Source organism: Typopeltis vanoorti, chromosome 13 (genome assembly GCF_054136105.1).
Source record: "Typopeltis vanoorti isolate ZY-2024b chromosome 13, IOZ_Tvanoo_1.0, whole genome shotgun sequence".
Classification (NCBI taxonomy): Eukaryota; Metazoa; Arthropoda; class Arachnida; order Uropygi; family Thelyphonidae; genus Typopeltis; species Typopeltis vanoorti.
The window spans coordinates 15,559,310-15,573,023 of NC_143561.1; the positions used below are offsets into that span (position 1 = coordinate 15,559,310).

At 37.6% G+C, this 13,714-nt stretch overlaps 1 protein-coding gene across 4 annotated transcripts in view; it reads right to left on the reverse strand.

Moving 5' to 3' along the window:
- The window catches only part of LOC150099946 (ATP-binding cassette sub-family C member 1-like), a 684,487-nt gene that overhangs the window by 405,844 nt on the left and 264,929 nt on the right, over positions 1-13,714 (reverse strand). For all 4 annotated transcript variants that reach the window (XM_090403130.1, XM_090403131.1, XM_090403128.1 and 1 more), the window contains one exon: positions 3,879-4,025. In XM_090403130.1, the coding sequence (XP_090259256.1) occupies positions 3,879-4,025 (147 nt within the window). The remainder of the gene's footprint in view (positions 1-3,878; positions 4,026-13,714) is intronic.

Consider the following 13,714-nt stretch of genomic DNA (forward strand, 5'->3'; position numbering starts at 1 on the left):
CATATTATGCTAATTTCATTCCCTGTTACACATCCCATCACTCAGTGTTCTTACCATCTCTCAAACCTCTTTCTGATGCACGTGCACACACACACACACACACACACACACACACACACACACACACACACACACACACACACACACACACACACACACACACACAACACACACACAGACCTTTTCTTAAATCAATGCAGTCCAAAGTTCTTTGCATACATGTAGAAACTTTTGGAGTGTATCTGCTGGGTAAAGTTCAACATGGAGAGGAATGAGCAATTGAAATGATTTGCCTGAGAGTATTGTGGGTGCAGAAACAATGAATGCATTTAAGGCTTATGGTTTGATAAGCTGTGATTGTGATAGAAGGACCTCATATAATGAGTCTTTTGACACCAAGAAGGTTGGATGATGATATCAAAAATTCAATCTGGGAGAAGAGCCAAAATATATTATTATTATTATTATTATTATTATTCAGGCCTCCAAGGAGTCAAAAGACTCATCGAGGGAGGTCCTTCCTAAGACATAAAGTCTGTCAAGACTCATCGAGGGGAGGTCCCCCCCCTGAGAAACACAAAATCTATCATACCACTCTTTAAACTCACTGACCGTTCTCGCTCCCACCACTCCATCAGGCAATGCATTCCACGGCTCAACCACTCTCCACACAAAGAAACCACTCCTTACCCTCTTGCTCACAGTTTCCTTTCGTAACTTTCAGGGATGGCCTCTTGTCATCACTCCTTCCCGCTGTTCAACCAAGCAAAAGAACTCCCCAGTATCAACCCTGTAACCACCTCTCAACAGTTTAAAAGTCTCAATCATATCACCTCTCCTTCTTCTATCCACCAATGTGACAAAAGTAGGACAAACTCTGCAGTCTACATTCTCTCAGCCGATCCTCATAACTATCCTTGTACAGTCCTGAAACCATCTTTGTCATCCGTCTTTGTATCCTTTACACAGTTAATTTATCCACTTCAAATCCTGGGGACCAAATCTGAGAACAATAGTCCAAGTGTGGTCTGATCAGAGACTTATACAACGGAATGATAACCCTCTTATCTCTGCAGGTCAGTGTCCTTCTCATAATTGCAGCAATCCTCTGTGTTACCTTCACCACCTTTGCAATATGTCCCCTAAACTTCAGGTTTCTATCAATCATCAACCCCAGATCTCTTGTCTCCCCTACTTCCTCCAGTATAACTCCTCCCATAGAGTATGCAGCATCCCATCGATGTTTCCCAAACCTCAAGACCTTACATTTTGCTGCATTAAACTGACATGCCCATTCATTTGCCCATCTATCTAGCTTATTTAAATCCTCTTGCAGGGCTACTACATCTGCACTATTACTAATAATCCTTCCCAGCTTCGCATCATCTGCAAACAACTGAATATCCCCCTGCAATCCACTGGCTATGTCATTGATATAAAGGTTAAACAATATAGGTCCTAGTACTGAGCCCTTGTACTATAAATTTAAGGATGCCATTTTAAAGTATTCTTACTGTTAATAATCCACTATAAAAAAAATAAAAAAACTTGCAATATACAAGCTGTGTTCAAAAATAGACGGAACTTTTGCTATAATACTTTGCTCGTTTTACAACAGTTTAAACACTGTCCCCTTCAAAGTAGTCTCCTCTACTGACCATCATATACACCATTCCCAACGTTTCTTCTATTGTTGAATGCTTCATTGAATGCACTTTCTTTGATGGTGCACAGTTCTCTTATCACATTTTCCTGAATCTCCTCTATGGTTTAGAAATGACATCCTTTCAAAGTGGTTTTAAATTTGGAAAACAGGGAAAGTCTGCTGTGGCTAAGTCCGCAGGTTAGGGTAGATGGAACACTATGGATGTCTGATGTTCCGCCATATAACTGTGGATGAGGAGTAACACATGAATGTGCATCTGAAGATTTTCAGTCAAAGTTTGATGGCAAGATCTTATGCTGATGCCAACTTTGTCAGCTACTTCTCGGACAGTTAAATGATGATATCCATGAATCACAGCATGAACTTTCTCGACATGGTTGTCGTCTGTTGATGTAGAAGGTAGTCCAGGCCTGGATTCTTCACCGACCAATGCTCTGCCCTTTTAAAAATGCTTAAATCACTCATAGCACTGCATTCGGTTCATACAGTCTTCCCTGTATGCTTGGTTAAGCAATTGAAATGTCTCTGTAAAATTTTTACCAAGTTTGCAGCAAAATTTTACATACACATATTATTCTTCAAGCTCTTTCATTGTCACTTTCTCAATAACCGATGAACAGCTTGTGCATGTGCTCACTTCATCAGATGTAACTCAATGACTAATGCTCATAGCAGAATGGGACATATGGCAGTTTGTTGTCAAAACGTGCAACTAGGTGTGTTCAGTAGCTGCAGCATGCTCGCTGCTGGTTGGCACGCTAATTAAAAAGTTTGGTCTTTTTTTGAACACATCTCGTATACGTGACATATAATACTAAAGAACTATTCTTATATCTACAGTTAAAAAATGTAAACAAAATGACTGCAAATTAACAATTAACTTTATATGATAAATAAAATAAAAAATCAAATATTTCATTTGGTTACTGTTTCATATTTGACATGTCTAAAATAATTTTCATACACATCTCTGTACAATCAATAATCATATTTTTTGTTATAATCACTGCATAACTCATAATAAGAGCCCAAAAGTGATTATATATAAATATATTAAATGACTATAAGCTGAGAGGTAAAAAATAGAAACACTATTTTAATTTAAGTAAACTGCACAACTAGTTTTGTCTTCTTAGAAGATTTCTTTGGGTGCATAACATCTGGAACTACCAACAAACATTGCAAGAGAAAAAAATCTATACAATAAAACATTAACATATTAACGTTTGAAGATGTTATGTGTATCTCTTCACTGTTAGGTGTGCACACGCATTCAAGGTCTCATAGACACCCAAGTTGGAGAGCAGTGCAGTTGAGGTTAGTGTTGAGATGTACATTCATGATTAAAGCTATTTTATGCTTTAATGTATGGATTTTTTCTCCTGCAGTTTTTGGTGGTTCCCATATGTTATGCACCCAAAAAAAGTCTTTTAAGAAAATGAAACTAGCTGTGCAGTTTACTTAAATTAAAATAGTGTTTCTATATTTTATAACTAAGATGAAAAGCCAAACGGTCAGCCATATGTCTCTCAGCTGAGTAAATCAGTTATATCATATATATATATATATTTCCCTCATCTCCCTGGAATTTATTGGTAAGTATGATTAAAAATTTTTATATATTTATCAGACCATTAAAGTTATTAATATAAATACTGGTATGAAATATAATCTTAGCCTGAAGTGATAGTTTTAGTCCATATCACTTTCTTTCTCTCTCACTCAAATTAATTTCTCCCAAACCAGTTTCAAAATGCTAACTCTCTCCAGCATTCTGTACTTCCTTTTGTATATATATATATTTTCTTCTTATGTGAATCCTACACATGAGAGTTGTAAAAACATAATGTAAGTATCTTTGGTGGGCTAAAGATTAAGATAATATGGAAATCCTACCCTGGAGACCAAACATTGAACTTTTTCAAGCTGCTTCAGGCTTCTAATATGCAAGGTGGTGGTCTCACACCAGGTGATGAAAATTGGTCCCATCGTAAAGATTTTCCCAAACATCCATGTCCAAGGTGGAATTTTGAACCTATGGCCTGCTGGTTAGTGAGCAAATATGCTATCCCTTCAGCCAACAAGACTGACAAATTGCTAAAGTTGATCAATAAATATTAGAACAAAAAAATAAATAAATAAAATAAAATTATTTATATTGAATAACACTGCAATATTAAAATAGAATAGAAAATAGAAAATAATTCCATACCCTAACTAATCTTGTCAGTAAATCTGGAAGAAGACCCATAGGAAATCGAAGTAAGTTGAAAAGAGATAAAGACACAAAGGCTGTATTAGCATCAAGAACATTACGAGCATCAACCAGTGTGTAGACAGTAAACGTAGCTAATGCAATCTAGAATTATATATATATATATATATATATGTTAAAAAAAAAGAATATTCATTGAACAAAATAAGAAATTCATTGTGATCACCTGTTCATTCATAACATAATGATTTACATTTTCTTAAAATTCACATGGGCTTATTCATCTAGTTATTAATGTAGAAACTTATATGTTGATGTATTTGGGTGTATAGAGTACTCAATTTCAATAAATTTGATATAATGGAAAGTAACAACAACTAAGTATTAAATGTTAAAAATACATTTTTTTTTTTTTAAATTTGAAAATACTACTGCTACAGCCTAAAATAAAAAGTAATAAAAATATATTATTTTATTGTAAGGCCTGTTTGGCCCTAGGGAAATGGTGGGCCAGGTGACCTGAATGAAGATCACTCTAAGTTCAATACTAGTGTCCAACTAGAGGAACCTTTTTTTAAAGACTTTCTTGAACTGGTTCCCAAGTTAGTTAGAGAAAATAAGCAGATTTTCTCCTGCAAACTCAAGCCTTAGAACTTGCACTATTTCAGAGAATGATATATAGTATTAAGGATAGGGATCATGAGATGGCAGCAGGTATCTGCTATACAATCTCCTCTCCTCTCCAAATGCCAATTAGAAATCATTGATAGTCTTGGGCCAACTATTCTGTGATTGGTTGGGGGGGGGGGGGAATAGCTGCCTACTAATCTTCAAATGTTAGTTTGGGAAGGAGTGGAAGGAGGACACGATTGTACCACTTCATAAAGGAGGTGATAGAACTCAAGCATCAAACTATAGGCCTATCTGTGTGTCAGGTATTGTAGTTAAGTTGTTGGAGAAGCTTGTGAAGATCAAGAATTGGGTTGACAACAATAGTATTATCTTTGATGGACAGCATGGATTTGTTAAATGGAGGTCATGTTTTAGTAATCAACTAGCTTATTACAATTAGGTGACAGCTTCCTTGGACAGAGGAGAAGGATACACGGTAATATACTTAGATTTTGCAAAGGCTTTTGATTGATTACTGCATGATAATTTGATACTCAAATTAGAGCAGATGGGGTTGGATATTAGATTGGTGCACTGGAATTGGAGACTGGCTATCTGATAGGTATCAAAAAGTTGTGTATGGGAAAGCAATATCCAAAAAAAGAAAAGTCACTAGCGGTGTGCCTCAGGGGTCTATTATAGGGCCATTACTGTTTAACTAGTATATTAACGATATTGGTGAAGATTTGGATGGAGATATTCAATTGTTTGCAGATGATGTAAAGTTGGGACGAACCATGAAGATTAGAGAAGATGTTGTGGCCTTACAAGAAGACTTGAATAAATTGAATGATTGGGCATGGGAATGGGGATGCGAGTTCAATGTTGGAAAATGTAAGGTTTTAAAATTTGGAAAACAAAAATGGGATGCAGAATTTATGCTTGGTGAGGATATATTGTCGGAAGTGGAGGAAATGAGATCTGGGAATGATAGTGGATAAGGATCTGAAATTTAGGGGACACATAGCCAAGATTGTGAAGAGAACACAAAGGCTTCTGGGAATGATGCGGAGGACACTGACTTGATGAAGTACAGAGATTCTTGTTCCATTGTATAAGGCTTTGATTAGGCCACACATAGACTATTGTGCCCAGATTTGGTCACCTGGTTTTAGAAGGATGAAGAGATGTTGGAAAGGGTCCAGATGCAACTGACAAAGGTAGTTTTTAACACTTTGGCTGCCGTAATGTTAAAAAATTTTGTGATCCCCGGACCAACTTCTTTTTGTTTTACAATTCGCTGAAAGTAACATAAAATAATCATATTTTATGATTTTTTATCTATTTCATGCAGCTAAATAGATTTGTTAAGTGCAAATCATGTGTGAACCGTGCGGCCTGAGAAGAATTTTTTTACTGACTGGGCCGAGCGGTGCACATGTGACTCGCACTCCACATAAGGTCAAACTTGCATATCTATGATGCGCATGAACAGTTATATGCATTCAGTGTTTTGTCCGGTGGAATAAATTTGTTATAAATTGCCCTGATATGGGAGACTATGAAAAAGAGCAATGTCATTTAGAAGCATTGATAAATGAAGTTCTATCTGATGACAAACCATACGAATATTCATTGGAAAGTTATAATGGAAGTGATCTTAGTTCTGTGTTTTCAGATTCTGATTCTCTCATTGCTAGAAAGAGAATAAAAGTATCTACAACTGGTAATACCGAAGTTTTTGCTGCTAGTACATCTTAGTTTACTGCTGCTCATTCTGTAGAACAAACAATTGATGATGTTATTAGAAATCTGCATTTGACTAATGATTCTTCCTCAGATGAAATACTTGGAATTTAACTGACCTACAATGGAATGAAATTACAGGTGATAATCTAAAATATTTTCAGTTTGTGGATAATAATTTTGGAATAAAACAAAATGTTATTGAAGCAATGCATGATAAACAGCCTGTAGACTTCTTTTTTATGTTTGTTGATGAAGGACTGCTGGACCTAATGGTGCAAGAAACTAACAGATATGCTCTTCAAAAACTTAGTAAGACAATTTTACCAAAAGCAAGGATAAGAAAGTGGAAAAACACAAATCCCAATGAAATGAAGATATTTTTGGGTCTGCAAATTTGGTTTGGTTTAGTGCAGATGCCAAAATTAGAGTGTTATTGGTCAAATAACATCCTCTATTCTACAGAAATCAAATAAGTTATGCCAAGGAATCAGTTCGATCTTCTTCTCAGTAACTGGCAATTCACAGACAACGAGGGTTGAAATACTTCTGAAAGACTTTATAAAATTACACCTCTCATAAATCATATAAGAAAAAATTTCCAGAAAATAATGACACCTTCGAGTAATATTTGTGTAGATGACACTTTAATTCCTTTCCGAGGTCGTCTTGCCTTTCGTCAGTACACCAAGAATAAACGACACAAATTTGGCATAAAACTATTCAAATTGTGTATTGAAGATGGATATACCTATGATTTCAAGATATACTGTGGCACAGAAAAGACCAATACCACTAATAGTGTTCCAACTTCCATTGTTATGGGACTTTGTGAGAATCAATCTACTTGACCATGGACGCACAATATATGTAGATAATTATTATACCAGTAATGAATTAGCGCACAAACTTTTGAATAGACAAAACACCTTGTAGGCACTTGGAGAAAAAATTGAAAGGGAATTCCACAGGATGTTATCCAGAAGAAATTGAAAAAGGGTGAATTAATTTGTAAAGAAAGTGACACAGGGGTGGTGGTAATAAAATGGTGCGATAAATGTGAAGTGCTTATGTTATCAACAAAACACAAACAAAATGAAATCTCTTACAGCAAGGATGGTAACGAAGTGCAAAAGCTGGAAGCTATTATAGACTATAACAAAAGCAAAAGTTTTATTGATCTATCTGATCAGGTAAAAGCCTATGCTTCTTGTCTTCGAAGAAATGTGAAATGGTAACGAAAACTCGCAGTTGAAATTCTTTTAGGTTCCGCTGTGGTGAACGCTTTTATAGTATATAAGTGAGTTAGTGATAAAAACATTAGCATCACAGAATTTAGAGAAAAAATTGCAAAAGAGTTATTAGGATTACACCAAAGGAAAATAATGTCACTACAACTTCAAACAAGAAAAAACATATTTTAGAAGAGGTTGGTACCAGTAATAGGAGAAGATGTACATCTTGCTACAAAAAGTTAACCGAAGAACATAATAGAAAATATGTAACATCTAAAGCCACACAGACACAGTGGAAATGTGTTCAATGTGAAAACTTTTACTGTGTTCGCTGTTTTACTATTGTGCATAACTGTACTTTGTAATAGTTTAGTAATAATTTCACCTAATTATTTTTTTCATATCTATTTGACTATTGTTTGTTTATTTTCAAAAAAGTATCATTTTTTGTTTCTTAGTTTTTCAATTTTTTAGAAGAAAAATTTATGATTTGGCACATTTATAATGACAAATATTATAAATAAATATTTAGCACCATTCTTATTGTTTAATTCAACATTAGAAATTGGCCTCAATCAGGTAAAAATAAAATCCCTATAATAGGCCACCTTTTGTACATGTTGTTGAAATTCCACCACGTTAACTATATAAACCTGTTTACCAAGCCCCACATTTCCATTACCCATAAGCATTTCATTTAGATATGATGAATCATGGGTGAACTACACAGCCTGAAAGAAAAATCTTTATGCAAAGCAAATATGATTCACGCAACGCATTGAAAAAACGTAGTGTGAATTGTATTTGATTCATACGGCGGTCAATGTGTTAAACTCTGGAATGTCGAGTATGGGGAAAGATTGAGAAGATATGATAGAGACCAACAAGTTAGTAAGGGGTGGTTGTTATAGGATCGATGCTGGAGAGGTTCTACAGAAAATAGTGGGAGATCAGAGGAGAACCAGAGGTCATCCCTGGAAACTGTATAAAGAGGGTGTGAGTAGGGCAGTGAGAGCAGGTTTTTTTCATGCAGAGTTGTGAATGATTCGAATGCCTTGCCTGAGAGTGTGGTGTCTGCAGAGAATTTGAGTGTGCTTAAAGCACGGTATGATGAGCTGTGTGTATGATAAAAGGAACTCCCAGATGAGTCTTTGACTACATGGGGTCTCGGGTAATAATAATAATAATAACAATAATAAAATCAGGCACTGATTTGAAGCAGAAAATATCATATGTGAGTAAGGAAATTGAATTCCTTAACTTAAGAACACTTGTAGTTGAAGCAAAGCATGAGACTTGATTATTAGAGTTAATATCATCTCAATATGGAGATAACAAGAATGTCATCACTATGCCAACTGGGGAGAGTAACCATGTGGTTTTAACAATATTATTATTATTATTATTATCCTAAGCTGGAGTAAAATAGTAACCTTGGAGGTCCCTTAGTCATACACATGCCTTAATATATTATTATTATTATTATTATTATTATTTAGGACTCCAAGGAGTCAAAAGATTCATCATGGGAGGTCCTAGGAAACACAAAGTCTATCATACCACTTCTTAAATTCATTGACCATTCTTGCCCTCACCACTCTATCAGGCAATGCATCCCATGGCTCAACCACCCTTCATGCAAAGAAACTAATCCTCACCCTCTTGTTCACAGTTTCCTTTCAAAACTTCCAGAGATGGCCCCTTGTCAATACTCCTTCCTGCCGTTCAACCAAGTAAAAGAACTCCCCAGTGTCAACCCTGTAACCACCTCTCAACAGTTTAAAAGTCTCAATCATATTGCCTCTCCTTCTTTTATCCATCAAACTCTGCAGTCCACATTCCCCCAGTTGATCTTAATAACTAACATCGTACAGTCCTGAAACCATCTTTGTTATCTGCCTTTCTACCCTTTCCATAGTTAATTTGACCCCTTCAAATCCTGGGGACCAAATCTGAGAACAATAATCTAAATGTGGTCATATCAGTGTCTTATACAATGGAATGATAACTGTTTCATCTCTGTAGGTCAGTGTCCTCCTCATTATTGCAGCAATCCTCTGTGTTACCTTCACCACCTTTGCAATATTATTATTATTATTATTATTCAGGCCTCCATGGAGTCAAAAGACTCATCGTGGGAGGCCCTTCTTAAGAACATAAAGTCTGTCAAGACTCATCGAGGGGAGGTTCCCCCTAAGAAACACAAAATCTATCATACCACTCCTTAAACTCATTGACTGTTCTTGCCCTCACCACTCTATCAGGGAATGCATACCACGGCTCAACCACCCTCTATGCAAAGAAACACGCCTCGCCCTCTTGCTCACAGTTTCCTTTCGTAACTTCCAGGGATGGCCTCTTATCATCACTCCTCCTTCCCGCTGTTCAACCAAGTGAAAGAACTCCCCCAGTATCAACCCTGTAACCACCTCACAACAGTTTAAAAGTCTCAATCATATCACCTCTCCTTCTTCTATCTGCCAAACTTTGCAGTCCACATTCCCTCAGCCGATTCTCATAACTATCCTTGTACAGTCCTGAGACCATCTTTGTATCTTTTCCACAGTTAATTTATCCCCTTCAAATCCCGGGGACCAAATCTGAGAACAATAATCCAAGTGTGGTCTGAGCAGAGACTTATACAACGGAATGATAACCCTCTTATCTCTGCAGGTCAGTGTCCTTCTCATAATTGCAGCAATCCTCTGTTACCTTCACCACCTTTGCAATATGTCCCCTAAACTTCAGGTTTCTATCAGTCATCAACCCCAGATCTCTTGTCTCCCCAACAACCTCCTGTACAACTCCTCCCATAAAGTATGCAGCATCCCATCAATGTTTCCCAAACCTCAAGACCTTACATTTTGCTGCATTAAACTGATACCCCCATTCATTTGTCCATCTATCTAGCTTATTCAAATCCTCTTGCAGGGCTACCACATCTGCACTATTACTAATAATCCCTCCCAGCTTCGAATCATCCGCAAACAACTGAATATACCCTTGCAATCCACTGGCAATGTCATTGATATAAAGGGTAAACAATATAGGTCCTAGTACTGAGCCCTGTGGACCCCACTTGTAACCCTCTGCTTCCTTGAAACTGTCCCACCATACACAACTCTTTGATACCTATCAGACAGCCAATCCTGAATCCAGTTGACTAATCTGACATCCAGACCCATGTGCTGCAACTTAAATATCAGCTTATAATGTGGCACCCTGTCAAATGCCTTCACTTAGTCTAAGAAAATGGCAGTATATGCCTTTCCCCTCATCTAATGCTCTTGTAACTTTATTATAAAAGGCTAGCATATTGCTAAAACAAGAAGGCCCTTTCACAAATCCATGTTGACTCTCACAGATAACATTACCCTCATCTGCCCAGTGCTATATACGGTCCCTCACTACTTTCTCCAAGATCTTAACAACTACTGATGACACACAGACTGGTCTATAATTAGACACTTCCAGTCTGTTACCACCCTTATGCAACGGCACTATCTTACCTTCCTTCCATTCCCTCGGCACCTTTGCCGAAGCCAGACTTTCATTGAACAGCCAGGTTAAAGGCACTGTCAGTTCCCTAGCACATTCTCTCAAAACTTGTGGTGAAATACCATCAAGTCCCAAAGCTTTATTGATATCAAGAGTTCTCAGTATCTGAAACACACTCTCCTCCTGTACCTCTAAACCTTGAACCTGCCCTATCCCTCTAGCATTAAAACTGACTTCTCCAGGATGAAATACTCCACTAAAATGTTCACTGAACAATTCCACTATGTCCTCTGCATCAGTCACTCTATTCCCATTTTTATCCCACAATATCATTCTTCCACACTAGTCACTACTCTGGCCTGTGTCTTATATTCTTCACGCATCCTCTCTTCACCTATCTCCTTATATCTCTTCCATAGCCTCTTTTTCACATGCAATTCCTGTTTAATATTGTTTGTCATCCACTTTACTCCAAATTGTGTCCTCTTCTTCACTCGTGGTATACAACTTACCATTGCTGCTAACAAATATTCTTTCACAATTTCCCACGCACTAACGATATCCTGGCCTTCCAATTCTTCCCTCCATGAAACTTCCCGAAGTTGACGTCTAAGACTATTATAATCACCTTCATTATAATTCCACATAACTGTTCTCGTCTCTTTGATACTCCTGCATGTCTATTCATTTTCCAAGTCAAAACCATATCGTCACTCTCTCCAACTGGTGGGAGAGATGTCATCTCATTTATTATCAACTCTTCTGATGCTATAACCAAATCTAAAACTCTTGAACCTCTTGTTCCCTCTGTTACATGTTGCCTAAGACATTTGTCCCTCAAGAATTCTAGAAATTCCATTCCACTATTGCTACATGCATCTTCCTCTCTCCAATTTATACTACTGTAGTTAAAATCTCCCATAACAATCATTCTTCTTGCACTTGCCAAACTTAGCTGTCTAAACATCTCCTGGTCCCCATCCTCTGTGCTCCTGGGTCTGTAGCAACACTCCACTAAATATCCTGTCTTGCCTACCTCTACCTCACACCATATGCTCTCAAAATCATTTGTCTCACTTCCTTCCAAAGCCTCCACTCTTAGAGGACATAGGTCATCACTTATCATAAGCAGTACCCCATCACCACGCTTTCCCCTCCTATCCTGACGAAAAATGCTATACTCAGTGACTTCTATTCCTGTTATTATATCCCCTTCTGTCAACCACGTCTCAGTGATCCCAATAATTTTTGGCCAGGCTGATGCTATCTGCGCCACCAATTCCTCTCCCTTATTCCGGATACTCCTGGCATTAGTATAAAGCATATATGTTCCCTGAATTTCAGGTTTCTATCAATCATCAACCCCAGATCTCTTGTCTCCCCTACTTATTCCAGTATAGAGTATGCAGCATCCCATCAATGTGTCCCAAACCTCAAGACCTTACATTTTGCTGCATTAAATCGATAACTGCATTCATTTGCCCATCTGTCTAGCTTATTCAAATCCTCTTGAAGAGTTACCACATCTGCACTATTACTAATAACCCTTCCGAAATTCACATCATCCACAAACAACTGAATATCCCAATGCAATCCACTGACAATGTCATTCATATAAAGGTTAAACAATATAGATATCTGTACTGAGCCCTGTGGGATGACCCCACTTGTAACCCCTTGCCTCCTTCAAACTGCCCCACTGTACACAACTCTCTGATACCTATCAGACAGCCAATCCTGAATCCAGTTGACCAGGCTGATATCCAAACCCATATGCTGCAACTTAAATATCAGCTTACCATGTGGCACCCTGCCTTCGCTAAATCCAAGAAAATGGCAGAATATGCCTTTCCCCATCTACTGCTCTTGTAACTTTATTATAAAAGGCTAGCATATTACTAAACCAAGAGTGCCTATTCACAAATCCATGTTGACTCTCACACATAACATTACCCTCATCTGCCCAATGCTGTATACGATCCCCAACTAATTTTCCAAATCTTAACAAGTACTGATGGCACACACTCTGGCCTATAATTAGTTACTTCCAGTCTGCTACTGCCCTTATGCAATGGCACTATCTTACCTTCCTTCCATTCCCTGGGCATCTTTCCCATAGCCAGACTTTCATTGAAAATCCAGGTCAAAGGAGCTGTCAGTTCTTTAGCACATTCTCTCAAAAACTCGTGGTGAAAAACCATCCAGTCCCACAGCTTTACTGACATCCAGAGTACTCAGCATTTGGAACATGCTCTCCTCCTGCAGCTCTAAACCTCAAACCTGCCCTATCCCTCTAGTATTAAAACTTACTCCTCCAGGATGAAATACACCAATAAAGTGTTCATTGAACAATTCCACTATGTCCTCTGCATAAGTCACTGTATTCCCATTTTGATCCCACAATGTCAATGTGGGATAAAATCTCCTCCTACTGGCCACATAGCTAAAAATTTGCCTAAGATTTTCTTTGGATCTTAGGGTCAATCTCTACTCATATTGCAGTTTTGCCTTCCTTACCATACTATTCGCTCTCCTGGCCTGTGTCTTATATTCTTCATGCATCTTCTCTTTACCTGTCTCCTTATATCTCTTCCATAGCCTCTTTTTCGCATGCAATTCCTGTTTAATATTGTTTGTCATCCACTTTGTCATCTAGCTATTGTTATTCAATATTACTGCTCTTCTGCTCAGCTCATCACTATCATACCTGGGCAACATGCACACTATCTTTCCTCTCTGTGT